The 27017-nt window shown below is 39.0% G+C and overlaps 1 protein-coding gene across 2 annotated transcripts in view; it reads left to right on the forward strand.

Moving 5' to 3' along the window:
- TMEM135 (transmembrane protein 135) overlaps positions 1-27017 on the forward strand; it is a 166083-nt gene that overhangs the window by 66347 nt on the left and 72719 nt on the right. For both annotated transcript variants that reach the window (XM_042862536.1, XM_042862537.1), the window contains one exon: positions 1880-1945. In XM_042862536.1, the coding sequence (XP_042718470.1) occupies positions 1880-1945 (66 nt within the window). The remainder of the gene's footprint in view (positions 1-1879; positions 1946-27017) is intronic.

Here is a 27017-nt window from a genome sequence, read left to right on the forward strand (position 1 = left end):
CCAATCTGGCCTTGAACACCTCCAGGGACAGGGCATCCACAACCTCTCTGGGCAGCCTGTTCCAATACTTCACCACTCTCTTGGTAAAGAACTTCCCCCTGATATCTAACCTAAATCTTCCTTCCTTCAACTTAAAACCATTTCCCCTCGTCCTGCCATTATCTGCTCTTTCAAAGAGTTGATTCCCCTCCTGTTTGTAGGCTCCCTTTAGGTACTGAAAGGCTGCAATGAGGTCATGATCTTTGAGGTCCCTCCTGACTCAAGCCATTCAATGCTTCTATGATTCTAATCATCATCCCTTTGAAAGTTTCAACTCCTTTAAAATTTCTCTTGGAATCTGCATACCTAAAACCCAAAGATCTCTGTCTCCAGCTTTGTTATTGTCCAGGCATCAACAGCTATGGGTGGCCTCATCCCCTCATGCTCTTGGGGTAGACAACCGTCACTGCAGTCCTAATCTGCTCAGTGGGGTTCAGCGCAAGGAGCAGTGCCCATAGGGGGAGATCTCTCTCATGCTAGATTTGCTGTTGCTGTGAATTTTTCTTGTTTCTGAATGGTTTTGACATCTGGTATTAACTGTGCATGTACAAGCGTATTAAGAGAGATCTTTTACTAGGGAATGTGTAAAGAAAGTCACACACACCAGTGGTTTTCAAAAGAAACAAAAGAAGCTCAGCAGTATTGACAGAATACTCAATTCACTTGAAACATCCTTGAAAATGTTGGTGGGAAGAGCTGATGAGAGAAACCAATTTGGGGAAGGACAAAAGGTGGCTTGAGGTTTACTTTACCTCTGGAAGGATGAAGGCTTGGGAAGCAGAGCTGCACTCAGGCACTGTCCTGTGTTATGGCGGTGTCAAGGAAGAAATGCATTCTGCAGTTGGGTTCTGAAGTTCACACATTCATCTACAGACACTGGTGGGAAACAAGGCAAATAAAAACTCTTTTATAGGATTCTTTTCTGCAGGCAGTTATTTAGGAAAACGTAAATATCATCTAGTCCACATCTAGAAATACTGAAGAATTAATGTCAGTAGATGTCTTTGGTACTAAATTTGCTGAGCTACAGCTGTCTTGAAGTACTGCAGCATGAACCCCACAGATTTTGCAGTCATGTAAGCACTGAGCTGCTTACTTCTTAAATTGCCATTCTGGAAGACAGACACTACAAACTACTTAAACTTTCTAAACCCCTTTTCAAGCAGCCTGATAATTACATTGTAACATAGAGTTCTGAATGTTTGAGTAATTTGTTAAATTAGGAACAGATATTAAAAACATGTATGATTGCAGCTAAAGTTGAGACTCACTTCTTACTTACTTTGGAAGCAGGTCTTTGAAACAAATCTATTCTTGCATATACTGATGTGCCAATCCATGTTTTTATGTAACCAGTGAATTTTTTCACTACTTTTTCCGACCGTCTTGTAAATGCAACAACATGGCAATTTGGCATACCTGTGTTTAAACTCAAAGTTAGGAAATCAACAGAAATGCAGGTCATTTAGAGAAGCTTTCCCTGCTTGTTTCAGTTGTGTTGTTTGGTTCTACTTTTTACCAGAAAGAAATTTGATGCAGAGCCTATGGGTTTTGTTTCTGTTACAGCTTGAATTACGAGTCAGTTGTCTGTGGTTGTCAGAAATCTGTGTTCCTTGTCCAGCAGACTAAGAAGAGGATGGCCTTTTTTAAGGCCATATTAACCAGCCATAATGGTTTCATGATTTTGTAAAATTAAATTGTAAAATGGATGGTGAAAGTAGCTGACACTTTAAAAAATTCAATAAAATATGAAGCGTTCATGATATAAGTTGAAATAAATCTTCATGAGCTGAATGACCTTTCTTAAAAATAACCGATCTCTGTGTGTTTGTCGATGCAGGCCACTGAAACGTTGTTCCGAATGGCAGTAGCAAGAGGAGCAATCACACCATTAAGACATGGAGAAGTAAGGCCATATATATATTTTTTTCTTTTATTTCTTTGTAGTTTTTCTCTTTGCACATATGGCATAAGATAGTAATGTAGTGCTTTATGAATTCGTGGGAGGAATTGCATTGCCTTCAGGTAAGTGAAGAGGGCCGGGCGATATACAGCTTGCATTTCTATGTTACACTTTTTCTGAAGAACAGTAGAGAATTTAAATCCTGCCCAGTGGGAGATTAAATATTCTTCCCAAATCTCTTTTTTTTCTCTCTGCTTCAGTCATCATTTCGCATTATGGTACAAGGACCTATCAAGCACATTCTTTTGCCCAAGTGATGTTTCACTGGATTTTCTGTATTAGAAATAAATAAACTGTAGAATCCAGAGAAATTCACAAAAAATTGAGCTTTGTTATGGGGTGGCTGTAAAGAGCTCACTTTATGCTTTCTTTGTTTCTCTCAAGAAATGAGTAACCAGGTATTATGTGTGTAGTTATACGTGTGATATAAAATGTGTATATTATATTAATAGTCTCTTGAAAGAAGGGGTGAGTTGTTGTTCATGCATACTTCTGTGTTGGCATTATTCCTTCTTTTTTTTTCTTCCTTCTCTGTGTTGTATATGATAACATTTTACTGAACATTAAATATGTTCAGTATTAGTGGATGCAATTTATTCTTACGTTGAATTTGATTTTAAAAAATTTACTCCAGTCAGTCATGGCACTCTGGAAATGAGAACTGATCTGGACATCTCCACTGCTGGATGCTGCAGTATAAAAGATTTTAATGTAGAAACTTTTTTTTTTCCCATGGCAATCTGATTTTCATCAATTTTTTAGGTAAATTTATATATTGTGTAGCAGACACAGCATTCAATTTGGAATCAGAGCAAAACTTACCTTTGGAAGCCCAGCTGTGCTATACAATATGCCTTGTGCTGATGAAATTGTCTTAATTTCTCTTTTGAAAGAAAGTAATGTATTTTTGCATCGCTGTCTGAAGAAGTACCTGTGGTTTGCCCAAGGAGGCTGTGGATGCCCCATCCCTGGAGGCATTCAAGGCCAGGCTGGATGTGGCTCTGGGAAGCCTGGTCTGGTGGTTGGCGACCCTGCACATAGCAGGGGGGTTGAAATAAGACAATCATTGTGGTCCTTTTCAACCCAGGCCATTCTATGAATCTGTGAATTCTATGGTTCTGTGATTTCCTGTCCTGACACTGTTCAGTTTTTGCTTTTCTGAATATGGATCCTTTGCACGTTTTTTGTTCTGCTCTTCATTCTTTCATACAGAATGTAGTACAGCTTTCAGGAGTGGTTATTATAGAATATGTGTAATGCTTCTATATTCTCTCTGTTTAGATTTTTCAGTGAAGGATACTTAATTTTCCGTGTTTAAATGAACAAGTTGGCCAGAGAATGTGTGAAATCTCCACCCTTGTAGATACCTGAAGGATGGTGTGAAGTATGGAAAAACTCAAATGATTCTTATAGAAGTGTTACTAATAATATTAAACACAGTACTGGAACATTTACAGCCACAATGATCTCTGTTGTGAGCAGTACCAACAATTTGTGTATCTTACACATTGTACCTCATAGAAACGATGTGGTAGAAAATGTTTATGTTTCTTCCTCAGATACTTCCTCTGATCTTTTTCAATTAATTAGCCTCAAGGGTTGGAGACCAACAGGCAGATAAGCAGTGCGAGGTTGTAGCCACGATCAGGAAGGAAGGAAGTGGGTGAAAACACTTCTGTGTGGTGATGGTGAACTGCGAGTGTCCTGTGACACCGTAACCTGGGCATTCCTGGGACTTGATTGCAAATCAGTTCATGATAGAATGGGAAAAATAAAAAGGCCTCATTTCTTTCTTATACTCTTGTCAGGCTCTATGCAGAGCAAAAATTGTTGTGACTCACAGAAGATCTCTTCACTACGTTTCACTGTGGAATTGTAATTTATTAGTTAGAAAATGAGGAGGGATATTAATTGAATGATTTTTTTTTTTTTTCCAGAGGAAATATAATTATCAAGAGTCATATCATATTTTCTTTAGCTCTTCCAAGAAATTGCTAAATATTTGCACAGTGCATAACTAGAAAGGAAGCCAGAACAAAAGCTGAATGTGAGCTAAAGTTGACTGCATTCTGTTTGAGAAGTGTGAAGTTGGCAGCTGAAATGGAAGCTGAGCAAATTGTTTATTGGCAATTGCAAACTATGCAGGCAACAGTCTGAATGTGCAGAATTGCTGTTGGGTTTTCCTAACAATATTTAGATTATAGACCCCTTTAATATTTAGGAGGGAGTGAAAATGTTGAATACTAGAAGGAAATATTTGTGCAGATACTTATTTGTTTTAAATTCTTTTTAAAAATTACAGTATATTCAACAGTTTAATGGAGAAACATTTTTTCTATGCAGACAAAACAGAATGCATGAAAGGTTACTCATTATAATCCAGTTGTCATCAACAGGTGGATTTATAATATTCCTTGTTTAGGGTAAATGTCTTTTCTGATGTTTCCAATCTTTTCCTCTTCCTAGGACTCAAGTCATAAAGCTTACAGAATTTTTGAGTCTTGCTTTAATTACCCTTGAAGGAATTGAAAGATGAGGTGATGCTGGATATTTGACTTTTGGATATGGTTTATAAATTTACTGTTGAGAGTTTAGAAAATTGTCCTGCCAAAAGTACTTACAAATTTGTGTACATAATACTAATAGCCATTGAAATTTAGATCATTAACGTTCCTGAAGAATTTTCTTGACAGTTGTATTGCTTCTGGTTTGACTGAAATGTTGCAGCATCCCTGGGAGGGAATCAAACCCAGAGGGAGAATTCACTTTCGGGAGTCAGTATGTTGCCTTGTTAATGAGTTATTTCTGTCAGCTGCTTTGTCCTGGGGATGGAGCGTGGAGCAGAACCTGGTAAGGTTTCATCATAGAATCATAGAATTGCTCAGGTAGGAAAAGACCTTTAAGATCATTGAGTCCAACCACAATCTAACCATACTACCCTAACTAACAGCCCTCCACTAAATCATGTTGCTGAGCACCACATCCAAATGGTTTTTAAACACATCCAAGGATGGTGACTCGGCCACCTCCCTGGGGAGCCTATTCCAGTGCTTAAGAACCCTTTCTGTAAAGAAGTTTTTGCTGATATCCAACCTAAACTTACCCTGGTTCAACTTGAGGCCATTTGCCCTCGTCCTGTCACCTGTCACCAGTGAGAAGAGACCAACCCTGCTTTGCTGTAAGCACCTTTCAGATATTGGAAGAGAGCAATAAGGTCTCCTCTCAGCCTCCTTTTCCCCAGACAAAACAGCCCCAGTTCCTTCAATCTCTCCTCATAGGGCACATTCTGCAAGTCCTGCATCAGCCTTGTTGCCCTTCTTTGGACCTGCTCCAGCACCTCCATGTCCTTTCTGTATTGAGGTGCCCAAACTGAGTACAGTACTCGAGGTGGGGCCTCACTTTATGCTCATTCCAAGATGATGCAAAGAGTGTATGGGCAGATGTGAGCACACCAAAGATGCAGCAGTGCTTACATACGGAAGTCTCAGGCTGCATTTCATTAATGTCACAAACTTTATGATTGGCATAGCTCTCCAGCTGTGCATTCTCTGGAGCTTCTGCTGCTGTATGCTCACCCCATGAGGATGAGCATACATCCCCACATGAGGATGCCAAAAGGATCCTACGAGGAAGGATCCAAGCCCTTCTATGACTCTGACATGATTCTCTAAGAAGGACGAATCTGGTTATGACAGTTTGCAGGACCAATGTTTGCAACCCCTGTGGAAGAGAGAAACAGAAAGGCATGCAGCCCATCCAGAGAGGGAGCAGGAGGGTAAGCAGAGAAGGTAGAACCCTTAATAGGAAAAATGCCATGGGATACATGTGCTCACACAAACAATAGAGATAGTGACAGAGACCAGATTCCCATAGAACTGGAACTGATAACAGACTGGTTGAACTCTGTGTTTGTTGATTCATTTCTTATGACATCCTCATAAGTCTGTAAGCTGTCTTAATCTCTTTTCATCCAAAAGCACTGGGACTTCTGAGGGAAAGAATTTAGACCTGTATCTTTGGAGTACTGTAAGTCTATCGGAAAAAATACATATTGTTACCTCAGAGCTGAAGAAGATGAGGGTCGTGTTCCAAGGACTGTGCTTTCCATCTGAAGCATTAAAATGTATGGGAACCTTCATCATTATGGAACTTCTGGAATCTTCATGTGGAGTTTTTGTGATAGGATGTGCAGGAAAAATTTGATTTTGCAAAAGGCGAAGACTTGCATAGAAAAGTCAGAGCAAAAGAAGGGCTTAGACTGTATGATAGGCTCAATTTTATAATTACTACAACAGCTGAGGTGTTTTGAATAGTTTCAAAGAAAGAAAGAATCCACAGTCTGTGGCATTGCTATAGAATGCCATTAATTTATGATATTTGGTGATTTTTTTCCTTCTTTTCACCCCTAGTTATACAAAAGCTTTTGTCCATGAAATTCCAATGGAAACAAAGAATGAAAAGGCATTTCCTAACTGTAAGTTTGAGAGAGTCTGTTCACAGTGACAGATTTAGCTGTACTACCTGAGGAGATATCTGTCCCTCAAGGGGATTAGTAGGGAACTTGAAAATGCAATTTATTTTATATTTTTAGAAGTAAACATATGAAAGTGATAATAGCAATGTGAATTACTTCATTAGGCAACAGTTCTTATGTTAGTTCTGTGGACTTTATCCTCTGTCTTCCAGTTTGTGCTTGGGATGGGTGTGAGATGAGCTGCTCAAAGAGCCATGGATCTACCTGTATGACTTGAGATCAAGCTTTAAAAAAAGCACTGATAAAATCAGTTTTCTTTGGCCTTAATAAGAAGGATCTTAACAACAGCAATGCCATTATTTCCAAATGAGCAATGCTTATGTTTGTGTGATATAAGACTTGTTTTGACAATCCTTGTTGAACAGAGTATCCTTTTTTTAGGTCTAACCTACAGACATCTTTGGTATATTACAACATGTATATATATTTTCAAATAATGTCAGTAAAGTCAACAATACATTTTAAAATGTTATAAAAAGCTGAAGTGATTGTGAAAGCATTCATTTTTTGCTTTTGTGGATCACAAAATCACAAAACCTAGTAGTTAGGGAAGTTACATTTCTAAAAACCACTGTCTTTACATGTATGCATGTATGCGAATGCACACATAGGTTCTTTTTCATTGTGATTTTTTTTTCCTTATTTTTTTAAAAAAGATAGAATTTTTCCCTTGGGAAAGCACTTTTTCTTTCTCATGCACCACATCAGGGCAGGGTGCAGTGTAGAGTCCCAGAAGCTTCAGCCAGGTAGTTAGGTCGGGTAGACAATAACCTTTATTATTAGTAGCAAAACTGTAATGTGTATATATTTTCATGAGAAGAGGCTTCCTGATTTTACTTGTCATTAGAGCAATTTGAAAGAGATCTTAGGACATGCCAAGTATTCTTTTTAGTTCTGTACTGTGAAGGTGACAAGGTGTAGGGCAGTCATTTACATGGTGATCTCCTTTCTGTATGAAGGGACTTATTCTTTGACTCTTAAGTTTTGAGTTCTGTTGCAGCGTTGTGCCTGCCTGTGTTTTCGGCCAGCTTCATTTGTAATGCATGACATGCAGGAAGGCTTCATAAACGCCATCATTGTAGATTGTGAGAGGTACTGTGAATCACTCGAGATGAATTTTCATTCAAATAAAATTGCTTTGGGCACTCCGTTTCCTGTGATTTCAGCCCGAGGGCATATCAGACCTAATCACTTTCAGGCACGTTAGAAACCAAATGGCAACGTGATCCCAGACATCTGATCCTTACCCTTTTGCCTTCCTATCACAAAGATGTCATTATTGCCAGGGGTTCAAAAGTTCTGCTCTCACAGACTGCCCTGACGTCTCTGATTTCCACTCTTTTGTCTTGAATACTCTGTGACTGTCATGTTAATACGTGAGGAAAGATGTTTTCTCAGATTTACATACATCTTACAGCGCTGGGTACACTCCAACTACAGCCCTGATGACTCTCTGTTTTTTAAACTTTCTGTTTACAGCCAAGGACACTTTCAAAGAGTGCTGTTGGTCAAAGCAAGTCTCGTTTGTTCTCACTGGAAATTGAAATGCTTCATAGCAAACTGTGTTTGACATATACAAAAGAAATTTGGTTTGCTACAATGAAACTTAAGTTCTTGTAAGGCAATGTCGTAACATGCATGGACTTTTCCTGCCTTCAAAGTAGCATTGTCAGTCTCTTGGATCTTTTTTGGTGTTTTCTTTCCCTCCTGGTAGAGGGTTGCTAGCACACAGAAAAATGTGTATTTTTTTAATTTAATGTGTTACAAAAACAATGTCAATTTAGTTTAACCAAACCACGTTTTCTGAATATGTGGTGTAAGATCCAAAGTGCCAATATGTTTCAGTGTTCACTTCTCTTACCCAATACTCTCATTTTTGGAAGGAATTACTTTGCAAAAGCAAAAGAAGCCATTACTTGGGGGCACATCTGAGTCCCCTTTCCTCTAAAGGGTGATTGCTTCTCTCTGTCTTCAAGAGACAGAAGAGTTTCATTTTTAACTATTTAAAAAAAATATTAAAAAAATAAGAAGTATTATTGAAGAAAGTAGATCTGAACAAACCAACCAAACAAAAGCCATCAGTTGGATTTGGGGACATACGTATCTTTTGCTTTTCTGCCTACTGAAATCTTTTCGGGAAATGATTTTGAGCCTGCTTGTAGAACAGCAGCAAATGGATAAAACATATATTTGAGCATAGAAATGGCTTATAGTCCACTTACTTAAGGTTGCTTTTTGGAACGTGTGTCAATACCGTTAAAATTTGTATTGCTATCTGGAAAATCCTTTTGACAGCTCCGAATTTTGAACAGCTCAAATATAATTTAATTGTTGAAGTCTGACCTGAATGTTTTATCAATAATATCTGGCAGTAAATTAAAAGTAAATAATCCTTCTGATTGAATACAGTGAAAACTGAACCTGGAAAGAAAGAGAATGCCATAGATCCCTGAAGAGGATAATTACCAGATTCCCTTCAAGCTGTTCAGTGTCTGAGTGATGTTTCTGCCATGTGCTCAGCTGTATGAAAGTGATTTCAGCCATGTCACTGCATGTTTGGTGCTACACTGTGCAGGATTGTCCTATCTATGTGGTTTCAGGCTGGAAATCATTTCTAATAACGAGAAGAAGACAAATTTGTCTCAAAGCCTTAGTTGAATGTGAAGAAGTCGTCTTCTCTTTCAATATATAATTTGCCTGAAATTATATTGATGTATATTTTATGTATATACCCTGAAATATACTGGTGTATTCCAGATAGTTTTAAAGTAAAGTGGTGGGATTCATAAGGTAGGGAACTTGCCAAATGAGTACACTGCACATATCGTGTATGCTGCAAATCTAAGGTAGAAATATAAGAAAATAGGATGTCTGTTGCAGAATATGAGGAGAATCCCTTTAAAAGGATAACACTCCAGTTTGGAATCTTAGAGAACTAAATGTTTTACTAAGTGATTAATGCTTTTATCTAAGCGATTAATGCTTTGTGATTTTCTTTTAAATGCAGAGGCAATGTAGCCTCTCTGCTTTTTGTAGGCTGGAACAATGGGGTTTGGCATTTAAAATGTTTGACATATCGTGCTATGCGTTGTTTCTGTTATAGATTTTTAATGAAGTCTGATGGTATTTATTTATCTTCTTATAATCATAACTTCCCCTTTGTGAAGTAAAACATGAGTCTCAAATGTATATTGCAGTAAGCTCAGAAATTTTTGCCACATATCTTCCACCAAGAAGTTTTTGACAAGTAGCAAAGAAAGGAGAGAATTGCATCCTTAAATTTTTTCTTTCTCTTACAATTTTCTTTTGTCATGTATTCTTCAGGTTATTGTTTCCAATTAAGTATTTGTTTAACATAACTTTTCATAATTAGGGAATCTGGGGAACATACGAAGTTGTAAGATAATAATATATCTTAATTTCTTTCTCATTAAAAATACAGTTTGTGATTGTCAGCTCAAATACAGACATTTCTATAACACAACAGCATCTGTTTTGAAAATGTTTGAATTTTGGTCTTACATGCCATGGCATTATAATGAAACCATCATCATTCTTTACACTTAGACCCTGCCTCCAAAGACATGGTCTGGGAACTGCATTGTTCTGCCAGAGCGAGGATAATCAATAGGGAGAGCTGTACTTCCAAACATTAGGAGAAGCACAATAGCTGTTGCAGGAGGATGGTGTTTGAGTCATGCTTCTTTCTCAGGCTGCTGGTGATGGTGGTGACGTTGGCATTTGAAAAGCTGAAGAAATAGGAAATCGTAAAAAGCTGTTTAAATTCATAAAGCTAAGGGCGTGTTTTCATTCTTCTACGCATTTAAGAATGCTGAATACATGCAGAAGAAATAAGTAAAGCATAGAATCAATTGATCTTTAGTTTACATGTCAGCAGTTTCACTCGAGTTATTGGAGTAATAGTCTTGCCAATGGTGAACTGTCTTTGTCATTTTCTTTAACCCATTACAATAAAAATTAATGCATGTCATCTAATTAATTTCTTATGCTATGAATAGATTTATCTGAAGATGGGATGCTTCAATTTTTGTGTAAACGTTGTTTGCATTGAATAATTCCAAACTGATGAAAATTAATATTTCTTTAGGAAATAATGCAAATACAAAAATCATGTTGAAGCGATAATTGGTGTTTCATGCCTGCTCTTTGGAATTATCACTGACTTCAGTTTATTAGACTTATGTTCTCCCATTTCAATGACAGATGAAGGAGTGGCTCATGGCTGTTCTTCCAATTTCAATTGATTGGAAAAATCATGTTGACGGGAAGCAAAAACCTGGGCAGACTGGAGTGACTGAGAATGTACATCAGAGACTTTCCTCTGATCACTGTGTTTCTCCATGTCCAGTTGCATCTTTAATGTACACATTTGTTCTGCTGTTCCAGTTCATAATATTTGATGCTCCTTATTCATATGTTGATGAGTAAACATGAACAAAAAAAGTAGCTGGCTTTAATAACTGGGCCTTTGCTGCAAAGAAGACTTATGGGATGGTTTTGGGAGGAGTGCTGCTGGCAGATTGAAGGAGGTGATTCTGTCCCTCTACTCAGCACTGCTGTAATCTGTCCAGTGAAGGGCCACCTTTTTGGTGAAGGGAGCATCTCTTCTGTGAGGGGAGGCTCAGCCTGCAGTTATAAGCCATAGAGTCACAGAATTGGTGGAGTTGGAAGGGACCCTTGAAGGCCATCCAGTCCAACTCTCCTGCAGTTAACAGGGTCACCTACAGTTAGATCATGTTGCTCAGAGCCTGGTCCAGCCTGACATTATGGATGTCTTCATGGATGGGGTATCCACATCTACGGGCAACCTGTTCCAGTGCTTTACCACCCTTATCATAAACAACTTCTTCCTTAAGTCCAATCTAAATCTTCCTTCTTTTAGTTTGAAATAACTTCTGCATTAAATCTTGCTGTACATTTTTCTTTATTTGTAAAACTGGAATTATGGCATTTAAATATATGGACAGTAAATAGAATACAAAATCTAGAATTTAAATATTCCTTATATAATTTCCTTCTAAATTCTTATAAAAATCAAAGTTCAGTATTTAGGACAAAAGATTTCCAGTTTTTACACTAAAGGTTTTAGGATGACATCCCCAAAAGTGAAGGTGTATGAGAGTGCTGTTCGTTTTCACAAATTCTCAAGAAGGTTTTCTGCCACAACTGGGAACGGTGAGACCCAAACCAAGGCATGATCATAGAGTCATAACATGATTAAGGTTGGAAAGACCACTAATATCATCTAGTCTAACCATCAACCTATCTCTGCCATGCCCACTGAACCACATCCCTCAGTGCCACATCTCCACGGTTCTTGAACACTTCCAGATGTTGACTCCACCGCTTCTTTCAGCTGCCTGTGCCAATGCCTCCCCACTCTTTCTGAGAATAAACTTTTCTTAATACCCAACCAGATACTGGATAGTGTTTCTAGTGAATTGATTACAGGAGGGCAGAGACTGATGTATATCTGTCTCATGGCAGGTTCAGATCCTCATTTGGTGAGCATTACTGGCTTCATTGGAACTCTGATGCCATGTTCCACTGGTCTGAAATCAGTTCATGCTTAGAATCTTTTTCTTCTTTCTTTTTAATGAAGAACTTTTGTGAGCTGATTCTTGGAGACCAGCCCTGTGCCTGTGTCATGCCCAGGAGAACAGTCTGGCCTCAGACAGCTGAATACCTCTACAAATGCAAAGCAACTCTTTGTTATGGGAAAGGTCAAATGCCATTGCTCAAGAGTGAGGGCACTTCATGAAACACTAATAGCGGCTGCTAATTAAACTTTGTTGTAAAAATTCACCAGTGACTAAGTTGTAATGTTTTTAGTGTATTAGATTGTTTTCTTCTATGAACAACAACAAAAAAATACTGTTTTTCTTGACTAGCAGCTTAGTGTGGGGTAGCTGGGCTAGCAGCAGGTCTGGCCTGGCAGCAGCAGGAAGGTTAGCATGCTTGGACTGCTGGAACAATCCTCCCGCTCTGAACCATGAAACCAATCTGTTCCCGTCACTTACAATTTTATGGAAACTAATTCTTTCATGATGGAATCAGGTGAAAAATATGTGGTTCTGTTTAACAAACAGTGTGCGCGGTTCCGTAAGGTCGTGGGGAGCATTCCCAGTGACATGTGCATGCATTCAGGTGTGTGTGTGTATGATTGTACACGTGTCTATTGAACGTGCATCTTCATATATTGAAAAATGTATACACTTGTTTTTTAACTGCGTGCAACACACTTGATTGAATTATATTAAATATTAAATAGTTGTTTATAATAGCAGAATTAATATTCAGTTCAGTTGTTTCTAGGTTTCAGAAACTCATCTTTTTAAACTCAATGAATATTCAAAACGAATATTTAGTGTATAAAACAAACTCCAGCAATGAGCATTTTTAAGCAGTGCTGTTTTCTGTAGGAAATATGTATTATACTGGTGACTACCTGAGTAAAATAATGACCTTTCATTTTTAAGCACCCTGCAGAGCTGCGGAAAATGAACTGCTATCTGCAGTCTGCCTAACAGACTGCTCACCACATCACCGCATGCAATTAAACATAAGTGATTTTTCTGCTCAAGACAGGCTCAGGAGTGATTTAGCAATGAAACTTAATTACTTCTAGCCCTTAGAGAAAATGGCTCAACAAAGTTGAGGTTGTTGGCAGGGCAATGTAGGAAAGCAATTGCTCAAACTCCCATCACTGTTTCTGAGTTTCTGGTAGCGGTACTTAGCCGTGCTAACCTCCAATTAAGCAAATATTACCACAGAATTGTGCATTTTGTGTTTTTGTTTCTTTGCTACAGGCTAAAGGCAAAGACAAAGGTAGTGAAAATGCAGATTCTTAAAAACAAGTGTTGTGAGTAAATGAAAGCTCTTCTGTGCTAATAAAAAATAGTTCTCAGATGCCTGTACTTGTAAGGTCACCATGCTAGACACAGGAATCTCAGGCCAAAAGCTAAAGCTAAGTGCATTTGTTCTTCTCCAAGGTTTAATATCTCATAGTTAAACAGTTTTTTGAATTTGCACTAAGGTGACCAGAAAAACGAGGAAGGAACTGAATATGAAATAAATCATATTAACAAATGACTTTATACTTAAAATCTGAGTTATTAGGAATGTGTTATTTAAAGGAAACAGGAACTTCAATTCTATGACTCCAAGGAATACATCTGGAATAACAATTTGGAGGGCCATATGGCATCAATTGGCTTATATTTTCCTATATGGAGGTTCTGATTGCAGCAAAGAGAAGGACTGTTTGTTAATTATGTAGAATTTAAAATACAAACACTGTGTCGCTGTTTATTTACATACCCTGTTGAAGTCCAGTGAGTTCTTAAAAAAATGTGGGAGCTAAGCAGAGAAATTTGACTTTTCTGTTTGCAATCCATGACAGTAATTTGATTTACTTCTGTGTTTTATTCTCCCCTACAAGATTTTTACTCCTTCACTCTTATCTCTTCATGTAGATAAACTTCATGTACAACTTTATGAGAATTTTTTCATTTACAAATAGCAGTCATATTATAGTTGTAATTCATTCAGTATAGTCACCTCCTCAGTAGTGCTCAAAGTCTGACTGCTGCTAACAGCACTGGGCATTTTTTTATCAATTGAAGTATTAATGGTAACATATTTAAGGACATGCCTAAATATTTGCAAGAGCGTGCAGCATGAGACACTAAATCTCAAAGGCACATTAGCACATGCTTTACTCAGTAGGGAGTGAATTTAAGTGTGTGTATATGTCCCCTTGATTTCAACAGTATTTAATGAAATGAGTGACTTAACTTTTTACTGGGCAGGAAATAATAATTGAGGTCTGCACTTCTTTGAGTTTTTTTATTTTAAAGAGTTGGAATAAGAACAACTTTAGGCTTATATTTGCCATCTCTAGAAATGAAGTTGATGTATCTGGGTATTTCTCATAATGAAGGAGCATTTTTTGGGGAAAGTAAACAGCTATTAAAAAAAATAGCACTGAAGTTTCTCCTTAAATTCATAAATACAGCTTCCAGTGGTCAATTTTATCGATTGGCTTGTAGTACCATTAGTTGGTTCCTTTCTAAACCTGTTTTCCATTGCATATTGCTCTCACTTGGAAATGTTGAGGCTGAAGTTCGCTAAACCAAATGAAGCCGGTGCCCTTGATAGTAAGTCTTCTTTGCTTTGCAGTCTGGATTCACCTCCTCTCATCAGTGAGGCTGCAATCTTTGGCAAAAACCATTGTGTCACAATGTAATTCAAGGCATGTGGACTTAGGGAATTGAATTACAGTTGCACCAGCTACATGCGTCAGGAACCACACGAACTTAATAAGGGATAATTCCCATTCCAGTTAACTACCTAAGTAAACTTGAGAAAAAATATCGTATTAACATCTCCATATGTGACTTGGCTAGTAATTTAGTCATAGGAGTGAGAATGAAAAGTAGACTTCTGGTCTTTTCATCGGTGTCATGGTCAGCAGTGAAGGCAACATGTCACTGATTGTTTTGCATTAGATTATGCAATAGCTTTATTTAATTCCTATCATGAGCGCATTAATTGATCTTGATGACTCAAGTGGTCTCATGCACTTTGGGTTGCGTTGGACATAGGTCCCAATGGCTAAATATGTTACCATTAATACTTCAATTGATAAAAAAATGCCCAATGCCTGTTTTCTTCAGCCATCCAGTGATAACAAGGTAATGCTTGGGCTGCCCTGTAAATGTGACCCTCCAAATTTTGTGACACTGTTGGGGTGTTAGAGGAATCACTGCACTCTGCCTACTTCTTGAATTTCACCGAAGTTTGGAAGCTAAGCTTTAGTCTGTAGAAGACGACTCTGTACTGTCTGCAGTTTTATTGGGAAACTGCTAATAGCACTGATCTCTCCTTGCATGCATCACTGAAATGTATTTAGTATATGTAGAGATGAATTGTTTTGTTTAAAAACTTCCCCTCTGTTTTTATAATTTTGTAAGACTGGTACATTGGCCGCTATGTATTTGTTGGATTTCATTTCTCTGTAAGAAGAGCTCAGCAGTCATTTTTAAGTTACTCCTCTGAATTCTCTTTCCTTCATCGGAGCTGTGTCGTTGTACAGTGTGCAGAACGGAACTGTCCAGAGGCAGATGTGGAAATCCTTCTTTCTCAATAACCGTATTTTGTACACAATGTTCTCCTCTCCCGTGGATTTCATTACAACTGATTGGACTTTGTGTAAATTTGCGAGAAGAACGTAGATAAATTGTTCCTTGTGTCATCTGCATGCCCTTGAACTCAGTTTTATTTCAGAAGGGTTGAGTGCAAGAGAAACACTCATGGGTACAATTTTCCAGAAGGTTTGGAACATCATGAGAAAAATGTTCTGAATTCCAGAAGTTTGGAAGCATGCACATGTTTACTAACATATTTCTGAGGAAAAAACTCTTTCTGTTGCTAAAACTCAGAATATTTTGACTGCAACTTTTTTGTACAATCAAATCTGAGCTTGGAATCATTTTTTAGAATTAAAGAAAGTGTCCTTCATTGTTTATCTGAGTGATAATGATGATGATGTGTAAAAGAAAGGTTGATTGATATTTGTTTCCACGTTGTTGATATCATTCAAAGTCTTGAAACTCATTCTCTTCTTCTTTATCTCAAATAGAGAAGAGCCACTTGAAGCAGCAGCTGATAAATAGTGTGCCCTGGTACAAATGCTGGTTATCAAGTAATAGTTTGAATGTGAGATATTAAATATGTATTTTGCAAATATGACTTTCCAACAGTTATCTATATTCATAAGACTTTCATAAATGAGCATTTTTTCATTTTGGTACACTAATAATTCAACAATATAAGTTATTTCAGTTTGGGTATGTGCATATGGTAAAAGAGAATTTAACAAAATATTTTGAGTATATTATGACAGTGATGTGGGAAATATTGCTGTAAGTAATGGAACTGTTAACACAAAAGACAGAGTATACCACTGTGGTAAACTGTTTTCACTAGCTTGGTGGGACTATTAATTTCATTAAGTTTTCAAACTAACTGCAGGATACTGTAGTATGCCACTCATTAGTACTTTCCTAACAGTATATTAACTGTTTATACAGCCACTGATCCACTAATGTAGTCATTTACCCTAAGATACAATAAAGAGAAAATTATTCTTATTGCCTCTGATAACTAATAAATGTTTAGGTTTTGCCCACACATATAAAATAGCAGTGTGAGATTTCACTGCAGCTGACCCTGAATTGCTGTTTCACAGCAGACACAGTGACAGCAGTGACAGATGACTGGCTGAGAGACGGGTCCTCCCTCAGTTGCTCACCAAGGCATTTTTGTGCAAACAAAATGATGATTTGAGATTATGTTACAGATGCTGGTGAAACACTCCCGGAATGAGAAGCTACAGCTGTTGGATGCTTAAATGCTGTGCTTTTTTGTCAGAAGCGGAAAGAACGCTTTGTGCGTTCGAAAGCTATGGGGAATTTTAGAAAAGCTGGGCAAAATGGTTCGGAATCGATCCAGTGCCACTTGGTCCTTCTCGTGGTACCAGGTGTGTCTGTATGCTTCCTACTGTCTGTCTGTCCAGCAGATGCAGACATCTTGCCTTTGCTGTCCTTGCCAAACTGATCAGAGCTTCATCCCAACATAACCCCTGCTTTTGCATATTTTTAACAAGTCTTAATGCCTTACCCAGTGTCCTTATTCTGCTCACACCATACCATCGTCACTTCAGAGATGCCATGTTACTGCCCTTCTTTTCATGGTGACCCATAGAATAGGATATTTCTAAGTTTTCTAAGTTTAGTCCTGCTGTGTTTTTTATGTTTCAAGTGTCTATGCAAAAACCTGTGCTTGTACCCCTCTATGTGATGAGCTGCTGTCTCTCTGTCAGGTGATTGCATAGATTTGCAACCTTGAAGTCCCCCCCTTCCCTTGCAGATACTGGCTCAAGGACCTGTGTGTCCTTGTGACTCGTCCCTATCTTCTTTTATTTTCTCCAGTACTGCAACAGGGTTTTTGCAAGGTCCTGCAAGACAAAGTTACCACATAATTTCAGTGCTGGCTGTTGTTAGAATCACAGAATTACTAAAGGTAAAAAAAGACCACTAAGATCAGCTACTCCAACCATCAATCCATTCCCACCATGCCTACTGACCACGTCCCTCAGTGCCACATCTCCACAGTTCATGAACACCTCCAGGGTTGGTGACTCCACCACCTCCCTGGCAGCCTGTACCAATGCCTCACCACACTTTCTGAGAAGAATTTTTTCCTGATATTCAACCTGAATGTCCCCTGGCACAGTTTAAGGCTAGGTTAGAATGTCTCCCATGCTCTAGTGCTCAGCGTTTTCCTAAGCAAGGTTTTTAGGAGGCCTAAAATTAGACAAAGCTGCTCTTATTGCTGGAATACCCAACTCCATCATTTTTTAAGTATAGACGAGAGCTCAAATTTTTCTATATTAAATCACTCCAGGAATATTAATAAATTTTATTTGAGATAACTTAAAAAATTTAATATGATTTTTTTCTTTTCCTGGCATTCTTATCTGGCATTATACTAAACGTTTGAAAACTATGTGTATGAAACATCTGGAGATACACTAATGAAGCAGAGTTGCAGGAATTTCTCTTTGACCTATTCCTCCACTGCAGGCTTACAGATTATAGTATCAAAATACTGCAGTAAATCACCTCCTAATTAAATTCTTTGTTGATATCTCAGAGGGTTGAAATTCCTTTGGGTTTTCCCACCACCACCTTTGAAGATAAGACTGATTTGCAATGTCTTCCACTACTCTGAAGCAGTTTCTGCTCAGGTGAGCTAAGAAGCTGATAAAAATGGTGCCATCTTCAAGACACAGGAAAGATCTAAGGATTTTATTTTATATATCTGTTCATCTCTTTCTTTTTTGGGTTTTAGGGTTTTTGGTGGCGGTGGTGGGGTGGTGGATTCTTTTTTTATTAACAGAATAGGGAAGGTTACAGCCTCTCATAATATCTGAGAGTTTGTATCCTGCTGCATAAAGCTGTCGCTTTAGTGATTGCCAGCTTTCCAATGCAAACATTTTTTAACTGAAAGAAAAAAGTCTGTGCTAGATTCAATGTTTATTACAGGTAAGGACTGAGAAGTCTCTTAGTTTTTGTCTCAAAACTGTTCCAATTGTAAAAAGGATTTCAAAACAAACCAGTGGGTAACAAATTCTGAAGGATTTCGGAGGAAGCATTTTATTATTTTAGTTTAATTTAATTTAATTTTTATTTTTTATTATTTTAATAAAAATGTTGCTTCATCCTGGCAATTTTGTATTTTTGGTTTATTTATGTGATAAGGCACAGGGCACTCGGGATAGGTTCATAGAGGAATTAAATCTGTAAGCATCAAGCCCTCATTCTGCTTTATTACGCTATATCTGTGTGGTGAGTTTGATCTGTGGTTTAAGAAACAAACTGGTGACGATGGTCTGTGTTTTTCCTAGCAGACAGTGTTTTCAAATATGCTTCTCCATTGGTTATGGGCTACAGTGTTGATCAACGTTGGAAGAAGCATTTCATGGCCCCAGTAGTGCAGAAAGTTTTCAAATAGCACGAAGCACTGCGGAACCATGTAATAGAATCATAGAATGGCCTGGGTTGAAAAGGACATCAAAAATCATCTATTTTCAACTCCCCTGCCACGGGCACAGTCACCAACCATCAGACCAGGCTGTCCAGAGCCTCATCCAACTCTGGAAGCAATCTGAGAATTGCTTTGATGTGCTGATATTTGTGCATGGACAGTAAGTTAAAGACCCTGTACAAGGCTCACTTAAGTTTCTGATCTATGCAATGTCAGCTAAGCCTCTTTAACACAAAGGAAGCAGCAGAAAGTCCCTAACACCGTTTTTTCACAAAAGCAAGGCAGCTTGTAATTAGGGTTGAAAAGGCCCTTTAATGGTATACTAATTTATTCTTCTTCCTTGTCCTGACAGGTTTAATTACTCGTAAGTATCAGTGAGCAGACTGATGATTAGCCTAGAGTCAACCAGCTCCACTGATAATGGAACTGGTAAAACTGTTCCTGCCATTTTTTTTTTGTCAGTCCTACTAGTGAATTATTCTTCCACAGGTAACCTGTGTTTTACTTCACTGTAAATAAGCCATTCAGACGTTTTCTTTGGATCTAACAGGTCCTTTCTTTGACTCCTCTGTGATCATACTGGCTGCAATTTAGAGTGTTTAAGGCAGCTTTAGTAAGTGCAATGTTTTTTCCTTAAAGTTGTACTCTGACTTTCTTTCCAATGTGTTTTTTTTTTTTTTTTTTTTTAATTAATTAAACTGAAATTGCCTCCCTTTTGTATTTTTCTTCCCTAGATTTCTTGCATTTATTCTTAAAGTAACTCACCATGCTGAACTTTTGCGTATAGTCTCCACCAGCATTTCCTTATTTCTTTTACCTTCAGGAAGCACAGCTCTCACATCACTCTCAGGCTAGGGAGCAGCTGATTTGTACAAAGACCAAACCCCACCAAAGCCACCCTCCCTTACAGTCCCCAGCAGGACCAAGCTCCTTTTCTCTCCCCCTGTCAACCTTCTGCCACTGCCTCCCCCAGTGCTGTCCACTTTACAAAAGCTGTGCTGCTTTCAGCCAACTTCCATGCAATTCATCCCACCTGATGAATAGTTGCTTTCTGTGCACCTGTCTGCTTGGGTTTTTTTTTAAGAGATGTGGAAATAAGATGATCATTAATTTTACTTTCTTCCAGAGCTGAATATCATAATTCCACAGTTGCTTTTGTTGTGTGGCAAGCAATGGGGAACAAACATGGGGAAGAAGGTTATATATTGGCAGAAAAAAAGAAGAATTATGGTGTTAATCACTATAGTTGATAATTTGTGCTGAGTCTTTATGAACTTGTCTCATGTGGGACAGACCTTGTCCAAACAGCTTAATTACAGGGAACAAACAAGGGATGAGTGAGTGCAGCAGACATGACTCGCTGTGCAGAGGTGTGTTCTAAACTCGCTGTGTTTTCCCTGCTGGCTGCCTCTGCTTCAGAGCTTTGTCATTAGTACAGTAAAAGGGGAAAATTACAGTGGTTGGGCTGAAGGTATCGCAGCATGCTCAAAGGAGTGGAGTTCTGATGTTAGAAAATACACTGATGTATGAATGGTGATACCATGCACCGAAAGTAATGCTTCTTATTTTATAATGTTGGCCCACATCAGGAACAGATGATGGTGGTATGGCATTTTGAACACCTCCAGGGACAGTGACTCAACCACCACCCTGGGCAGTCTGTGCCAATGCCTCACCACTCTTTCTGAGAAGAAATTGTTCCTAATATCCAACCTGAATCTCCTTGGGTGCAACTCAAGGCCACTCTTGTCCTATCACTGTTATCTGGGAGAACAGGCTGACTTCCCCTCATCGCAGCCTTCTTTCAGTGATCTGCAGAGAGTGGTAAGGTATCCCTTGAGCCTCCTCTTCTCCAGGCTAAACAATCCCAGTTCCTTCAGTTGCTTCCCATAACACTTGTGCTTCAGACCCCTCACAGCTCCGCTGCCCTTCACAGGACATTCAATGTCTTGTAGTGAGGGGAACACAGTACTCAAGGTGCAATATATAAATAAAAATCTTAAAGTATTATTTGCAAGATATTTATTAAGGTGAGACTTTGTGAGCACAATGGCTCATTCTTATTCACCCAAACCATTATATTTATTTCCAAATTTTCAGCCAAATATCTGTAACATGACTAATCTGTTAAAGTGTTGCCCAGAGTAATACTCTGGGTAGAGCAGCGTTGTATTTCTGCAGGGTTTTCTCTGTAATTTGATAGCTGGAAATATCTGTCTGTGCTTTACTCTGGTGTATACTTGCTTGACTTTGTGTAATCTGAGCTTTGTCTGAGTTTTGGTGAGAGTGGGCCATGTGCTGCCTGCTGCCGGGCTCTGTTCTGCTTTTGTCCCAGTTGTTTTCAGTTTGGTAATGATTCCCTGTGGTCCGCGAACATTCAGGTCCATGTGAGGTCAACCATACCTCGCAAATAGCAACAGTGGTTCAAATAATGACAAATAGGAGGGGGTCACACGGTGTTTCCTGTTTCCTGCATTTAATCCAGAGGCCGCTGATTTGTGAGCAGTTGCATTGCTGTACAGAGTTGGGTGCATCTTTAGGCATTTCTGAATATTCTCCTGCTCCTGACCTCCTTTTGTTTCCCATTTTTCAAGTACTTCCTGGAGCAGGAGCCTACCTGGGGATATTCTCCCTCAGATGTTGCCTTTTTCGTGTTTTACATGTGTTTTAGTTTGGTTTTCTTAATGGGTGTAGGTTAACAAAGCTGTTTCTGTTTAGCCACTACCTGAACTGGGATGGCGTGAAAAGGAAATTGGTTCTACTGAGGGATAATTTTGGTCATTAACGGCTGCTGAGAACCCATGTTGGAAAGGGGTTTCAAAAAGAAGAATTGACCCTATAGGAAAATAGCATTTAGAAATTAGGAAACTGTGAGATTATCTGTAACACAGAATCATAGGATCATAGAATGTCATAGATTGGAATGGACCTCAAAGCCCATCCAGTTCCAGCCTCCCACCATGGGTTGGCTGCCACCCACCAGCTCAGGCTGCCCAGGGCCATCCAGCTGGCCTTGAGCACCTCCAGAGATGGGGCATCCATACATCCTACCTTATCTGCACCAAGTGATGCTATGAAGCATAAGGTTGCAATAACATTACTTGTGATTATACTTGCATCAGTGATGGAAGGCTATCAGGATATACTGAAAAAGAAAATGGAAACAACACAGATCACAGTACTCTCTCCTCTGGCTTTTATAAAGTCAGTTCCAAACTGTAAGATCATAGGATTCTGCTCACATTGTGCTGTCTGTTATTGGCTGATGGAAAATAAAGAGCTTTTGGATTTCCTGTGATAGCCCTCTGCAAACTGTGGTGCCTGACAGCAGCGGGCTCATTGTAGTAGCTGGAATGGAAACAAAATAAAAATGAAAAATAAAAATTGTTACTTTCTTGGATTTCAGAGAAATGACTAAAATCCCCCAAACCTCTGGAAAGTATGGTAAAACATATTACTCAAAGATTTCAGGAGTTTTTGCAAAGCTAATCCTTTAAACATAGAATAACAAAATTCGATATTTTTTATTAATGTATATTAGCAAATAAACAAGGTTTTGTGTGTTTTGTTGTTGTTGCTCATTGATTTATTCTTGTGTGCCTTATTGTGAAGAAAGACAGCTACACCTTCTGGATGTGACTGATGCCCTGATTTCATGAACGCTGGCATTTTACAGAGTGGGATGTGCTCTTCAGCTCTTTCACAGGAAAGCTTTTTGAGACTGTGGAGGAAGCAGACCAGAAATAGAATTATGCAAAAACTGCTGACTTTTTAAAAAGAACTCCTGGTGATAAAGCAGTTTCATTATGTTACTGCCATTTTGAGGAAAGAATGTCTACCTTTTGTTTAAATTTGTCTGGACTTGAATTTGTTAACCCATTGTTATGACTGCTTAGTGAGCTGGGACATTTTCTTTAGTTCTTGTTTTCATCATTAACGATAAAATGCTAAACCTGGGCTTTACAAGAAACCATTCTTTTACTGTAGAAGAGCAGAGGAAAGACAGTTCTCTTAGAAACTTGCAGTGGGGAGACTGGAGCTTAGTAGAATGCGGTTAGAACTTCTTATAGCTTGTTTATGCTGTTGGACATAACATCAAAACTGCACATTTTTGTCTGAGCAGGGTAGCCACTTACAGAATGCTCTCAGTACTTTCTGTGCAGACTCCTCGCTTCAGGAAATTCGGAAATACACAGTGGAGATTTGGAAAACTGGAATCATTTTAATCTAGCAAATGTCTTCTGATCAGCTCTATATATCAGGTGTATTTCACCTATCGCTGCACTTCTTTCAAGGTTCTTATCCTGTAACTAAAAAAGCTGTTACATGTTGTTAGATCAGAAATCAGCTGAGCTTTTTGGTGTTGTGTTTGGAGACGCGTGTGTTAAATCAAAGCATTTCACAACATTTGGAGTACTGAGTGAATTCAGGATGTACTTTTCTTCAGTTTTTCTTATTCCCCTAAGAGGTCTTTTTAGACTAATTGTGCTTATCTGGAGGTTGTTCATTCTTTGCTATCAACTAAGCACATCAGATCTATGAAATGCTCAGACTTGTGATGTACCTTACCTTGAGAGCTCAGCACTCTGGAGATATTTGGGACTAATTCAGCGATGAATGGCTTATGTTATAAGAGATGAATTCCCTTTGTACAGTATTTTGTATTATTTTGCATTATATTCTTTTAGTTGGAAACTGTTTTCCCTTGACCTGTCACAACAGACCCTGCTAAAGAACCTGTCCACTTCTTTCTTGTGGTCCCCCTTTAGACACTGAAAGGCCGCTCTCAGGTCTTCTCAGACCCTTCTCTTCTCTGGGCTGAACAGCCTCAGCTCTCTCAGCCTATCCTCATAAGGGAGACTTTAATAAAATTCAGATTTATAGATAGAAATAATAATTAGAAAAATTAGCTTTTAGAAGAGTTTGTGAAATGGCTGTGGTGTAACGCTAGATAAAATTGAAATTTCTGGGTACGTTCCTGAAATGTGGTCAGAGGTTTGCAACAACTGCATGCTAACCTTGGAGACACTGCAGCAGTGTCAAGAGCTCATTAAATTTAGCTGCATGATTGATTGTATGGGCAGCTACAAATGCAGCTAATCTGCCCATAATCACTTTTTCATGTTCCCAGTAGATAATTTTCTGGGGACAACACCATACTCTTGCAAGTGTGTGCTGTCAACAGTTATATCAATGGAGTATGGAGCTATTTTAGCAAATCAGCTTGTAATTAATTTCCACAATAATCGTCCATTTTCCTACATTAGAATAGTTTGTGTAAATTAATTGCTCGGGGTTTTTCTATCCAGTTTATAGCTTTGAGCTTTTAAGTTGACGTGAACCTTCTTTAACGAGGTTGCAGGTCTTTTTGAGCTGTTTTGCACAGAATTGTAATATTCTTTGAACCTATCATCATTTATATTTTTTCAAAGCTACAAAATCACTATGCTTTCCAGTACAGTGGTACCATGGTACCTTACAATTACCAAGAAACAGACCAGGAACAGTTGATAGACTGGGAAAATCTCATTCTCATCCCAACCTTTTCCTGTTAGTAGACCCTTTCGGGCACAGCAACCAGTGGGGCTGAGTACTGTGACAGATGGCATCTGAGAGCTGGGATGGGCCTTCTGGTGGTAGTTCATGGAAAGAAGAGAAGCCCCTGTTTGATCTGAAGGAAATTGTGATGATTTTCATAAAATCATCATAGAGTCCTCACAGAATTGTTTAATTGGAAGAGATCTTCAAAGATCATCTAGTCTGACTCCCTGCAGTGAACAGGGACACCTTCAGCTAGATTTTCTGCTCTGTGTGTTGAATTCTCTGCTGTATGAACTGGGATATTCCTGCGGTACTGTGCCTCTCTACTCTGCCTTTGTGAGGCCCCATCTGGAGTATTGTGTCCAGGTCTGGAGCCCCAGTGCAAGAAAGACAGAGAGCTGCTGGAGAGGGTCCAGAGGAGAGCCACAGAGATGATCAGGGGACTGGAGCACCTCCCCTATGAAGACAGGCTGAGGGAACTGGGCTTGTTCAGCCTGGAGTAAAGAAGGCTGCAGGGTGACCTCATTGCAGCCTTTCAGTACCTAAAGGGAGCCTACAAACAGGAGGGGAATCAACTCTTTGAAAGGGTTGATAACTGCAGGACAAGGGGAAATTGAGGGAGGAAAGATTTAGGTTGGATGTCAGGGGGAAGTTCTTTACTATGAGAGTGATGAGGTGCTGGAACAGCTGCTCAGAGAGGCTGTGGATGCCCCGTCCCTGGAGGTGTTCAAGGCCAGGTTGGATGGGGCCCTGGCAGCCTGGTCTCGTGTTAAATGTGGAGGTTGGTGGCCCTGCGTGTGGCAGGGGGTTGGAGATTCATAATCCTTGAGGTCCCTTCTGACCTTGGTCACTGTGGTTCTGTGCCATGGAGTATTGGCCCAAGGCTCAAATATCTGTTAAGTTCTGTACCAGCCTTTAAACATTTAAGAGAGTTTTTCAACCTAATCTCCCAAAGCCATAATCCTATAATGATATTAACCCTGTTTCACTTGTTTTTACTGATTCAGTAGTATTATTTCTGTGCTAAGAACAACAGTAACAGAGTGAAGGAAGATTGTCCTGTCTTCTCTGCAGCATTCTCTATGAGCGCCAAGGCTTCTTCCTGAACCTATAATGTGAAGAAGTGGGTGGTGGATCCTCTACTTTTTGAATGATACTTAGTAAAACACATGAGGCAACTTTAAAACTGCTGGGAAAGAGGGGAGTGTAGTCAATGTAAACAATTTATCTAATAGGGTTGTAATGGAGTTGTGTAATGTGAGAGAATTGCATGTTCCCTAGTATGTGAGCTTTTGCTGTGTGATCTATTTTAAAAAGATATCATTAAGTATTTCAGTAAAACACCATTGCTTCCACCAGTTTCTGTATCAGATTGAGCTTCTCTTTATCAGTTCTAAGAATCTTAAAGCTTAATAAAACCTTACAGAAAGGCACTGCAAATACATCTCAAATGGCTTAAAATAGTGCATCTCAGCTTGTGATCAGCATCTCCTCTTCCCTCCTACTCTCCACATGAGATTAGAGGACCAAATGTTAAAGTTAAAAGGACCAAATGAGGAGCTCTTTGAAGGACCCGTGAAGTCCTTTCCTTCCCTGAAGATCTCAAGTGCCCATGGCAGCTTAGGAAACTTCACTGAAAAGTAATCCCATTGCAGCATGCACTGTTTTGTTCATCATATAGAGTACTGTCTGCTTCCACCCCTTTCTGAACAATTCTGGTTGCATGTCCTTCCCAGTGTGGTTATAATAAAATGTTAGCTGTTAAGAGCCCTTGTTACTCCGAGGAGTTAGTTGTGTCTTATGATGACAGCTCATGTCAGCTGTGCATTACGGAGGTGGCTATCTCAGGAAATGTGAGAGGCATCTCCTTAACTCCCTGTGCTATTTCCCCCTCCTCACGTTCTTGAGAGGCTGTTACGTGCGAGGAAGCATGTGTGGTTTGTGATGCTACTGAAAACTGCCAAAGCAATGGGTAGCTGCAGAAATAGCGATGTTAGATGGTGCCATGTAGGATCAGGGAATCATTACAGTTGCAAAAGACTCTAAGATACTCTGTTCCGACCATCAGTCCATCACCATGCCTACTAACCTGTGCCCTCTAAGTTGCAAGTATGCAAGGGCTTATGCTTAAAAATAAATGATAACAAAAAATTTTAAATAGATTAATTTCAATTAGTAAACAGCAAAATACCACTGTATGTGTTATGCAAGTGGACATACATTAAAAAACCACACATTTGTAGTAGGACTCTGCAAGTGCTGCGTGGCTTTCAGAGAGGAAGCCCACAGTTTCTTTGAGCCCATATT

Source organism: Lagopus leucura, unplaced genomic scaffold (genome assembly GCF_019238085.1).
Source record: "Lagopus leucura isolate 7727_CA_CO unplaced genomic scaffold, USGS_WTPT01 Super-Scaffold_702, whole genome shotgun sequence".
Classification (NCBI taxonomy): domain Eukaryota; kingdom Metazoa; phylum Chordata; class Aves; order Galliformes; family Phasianidae; genus Lagopus; species Lagopus leucura.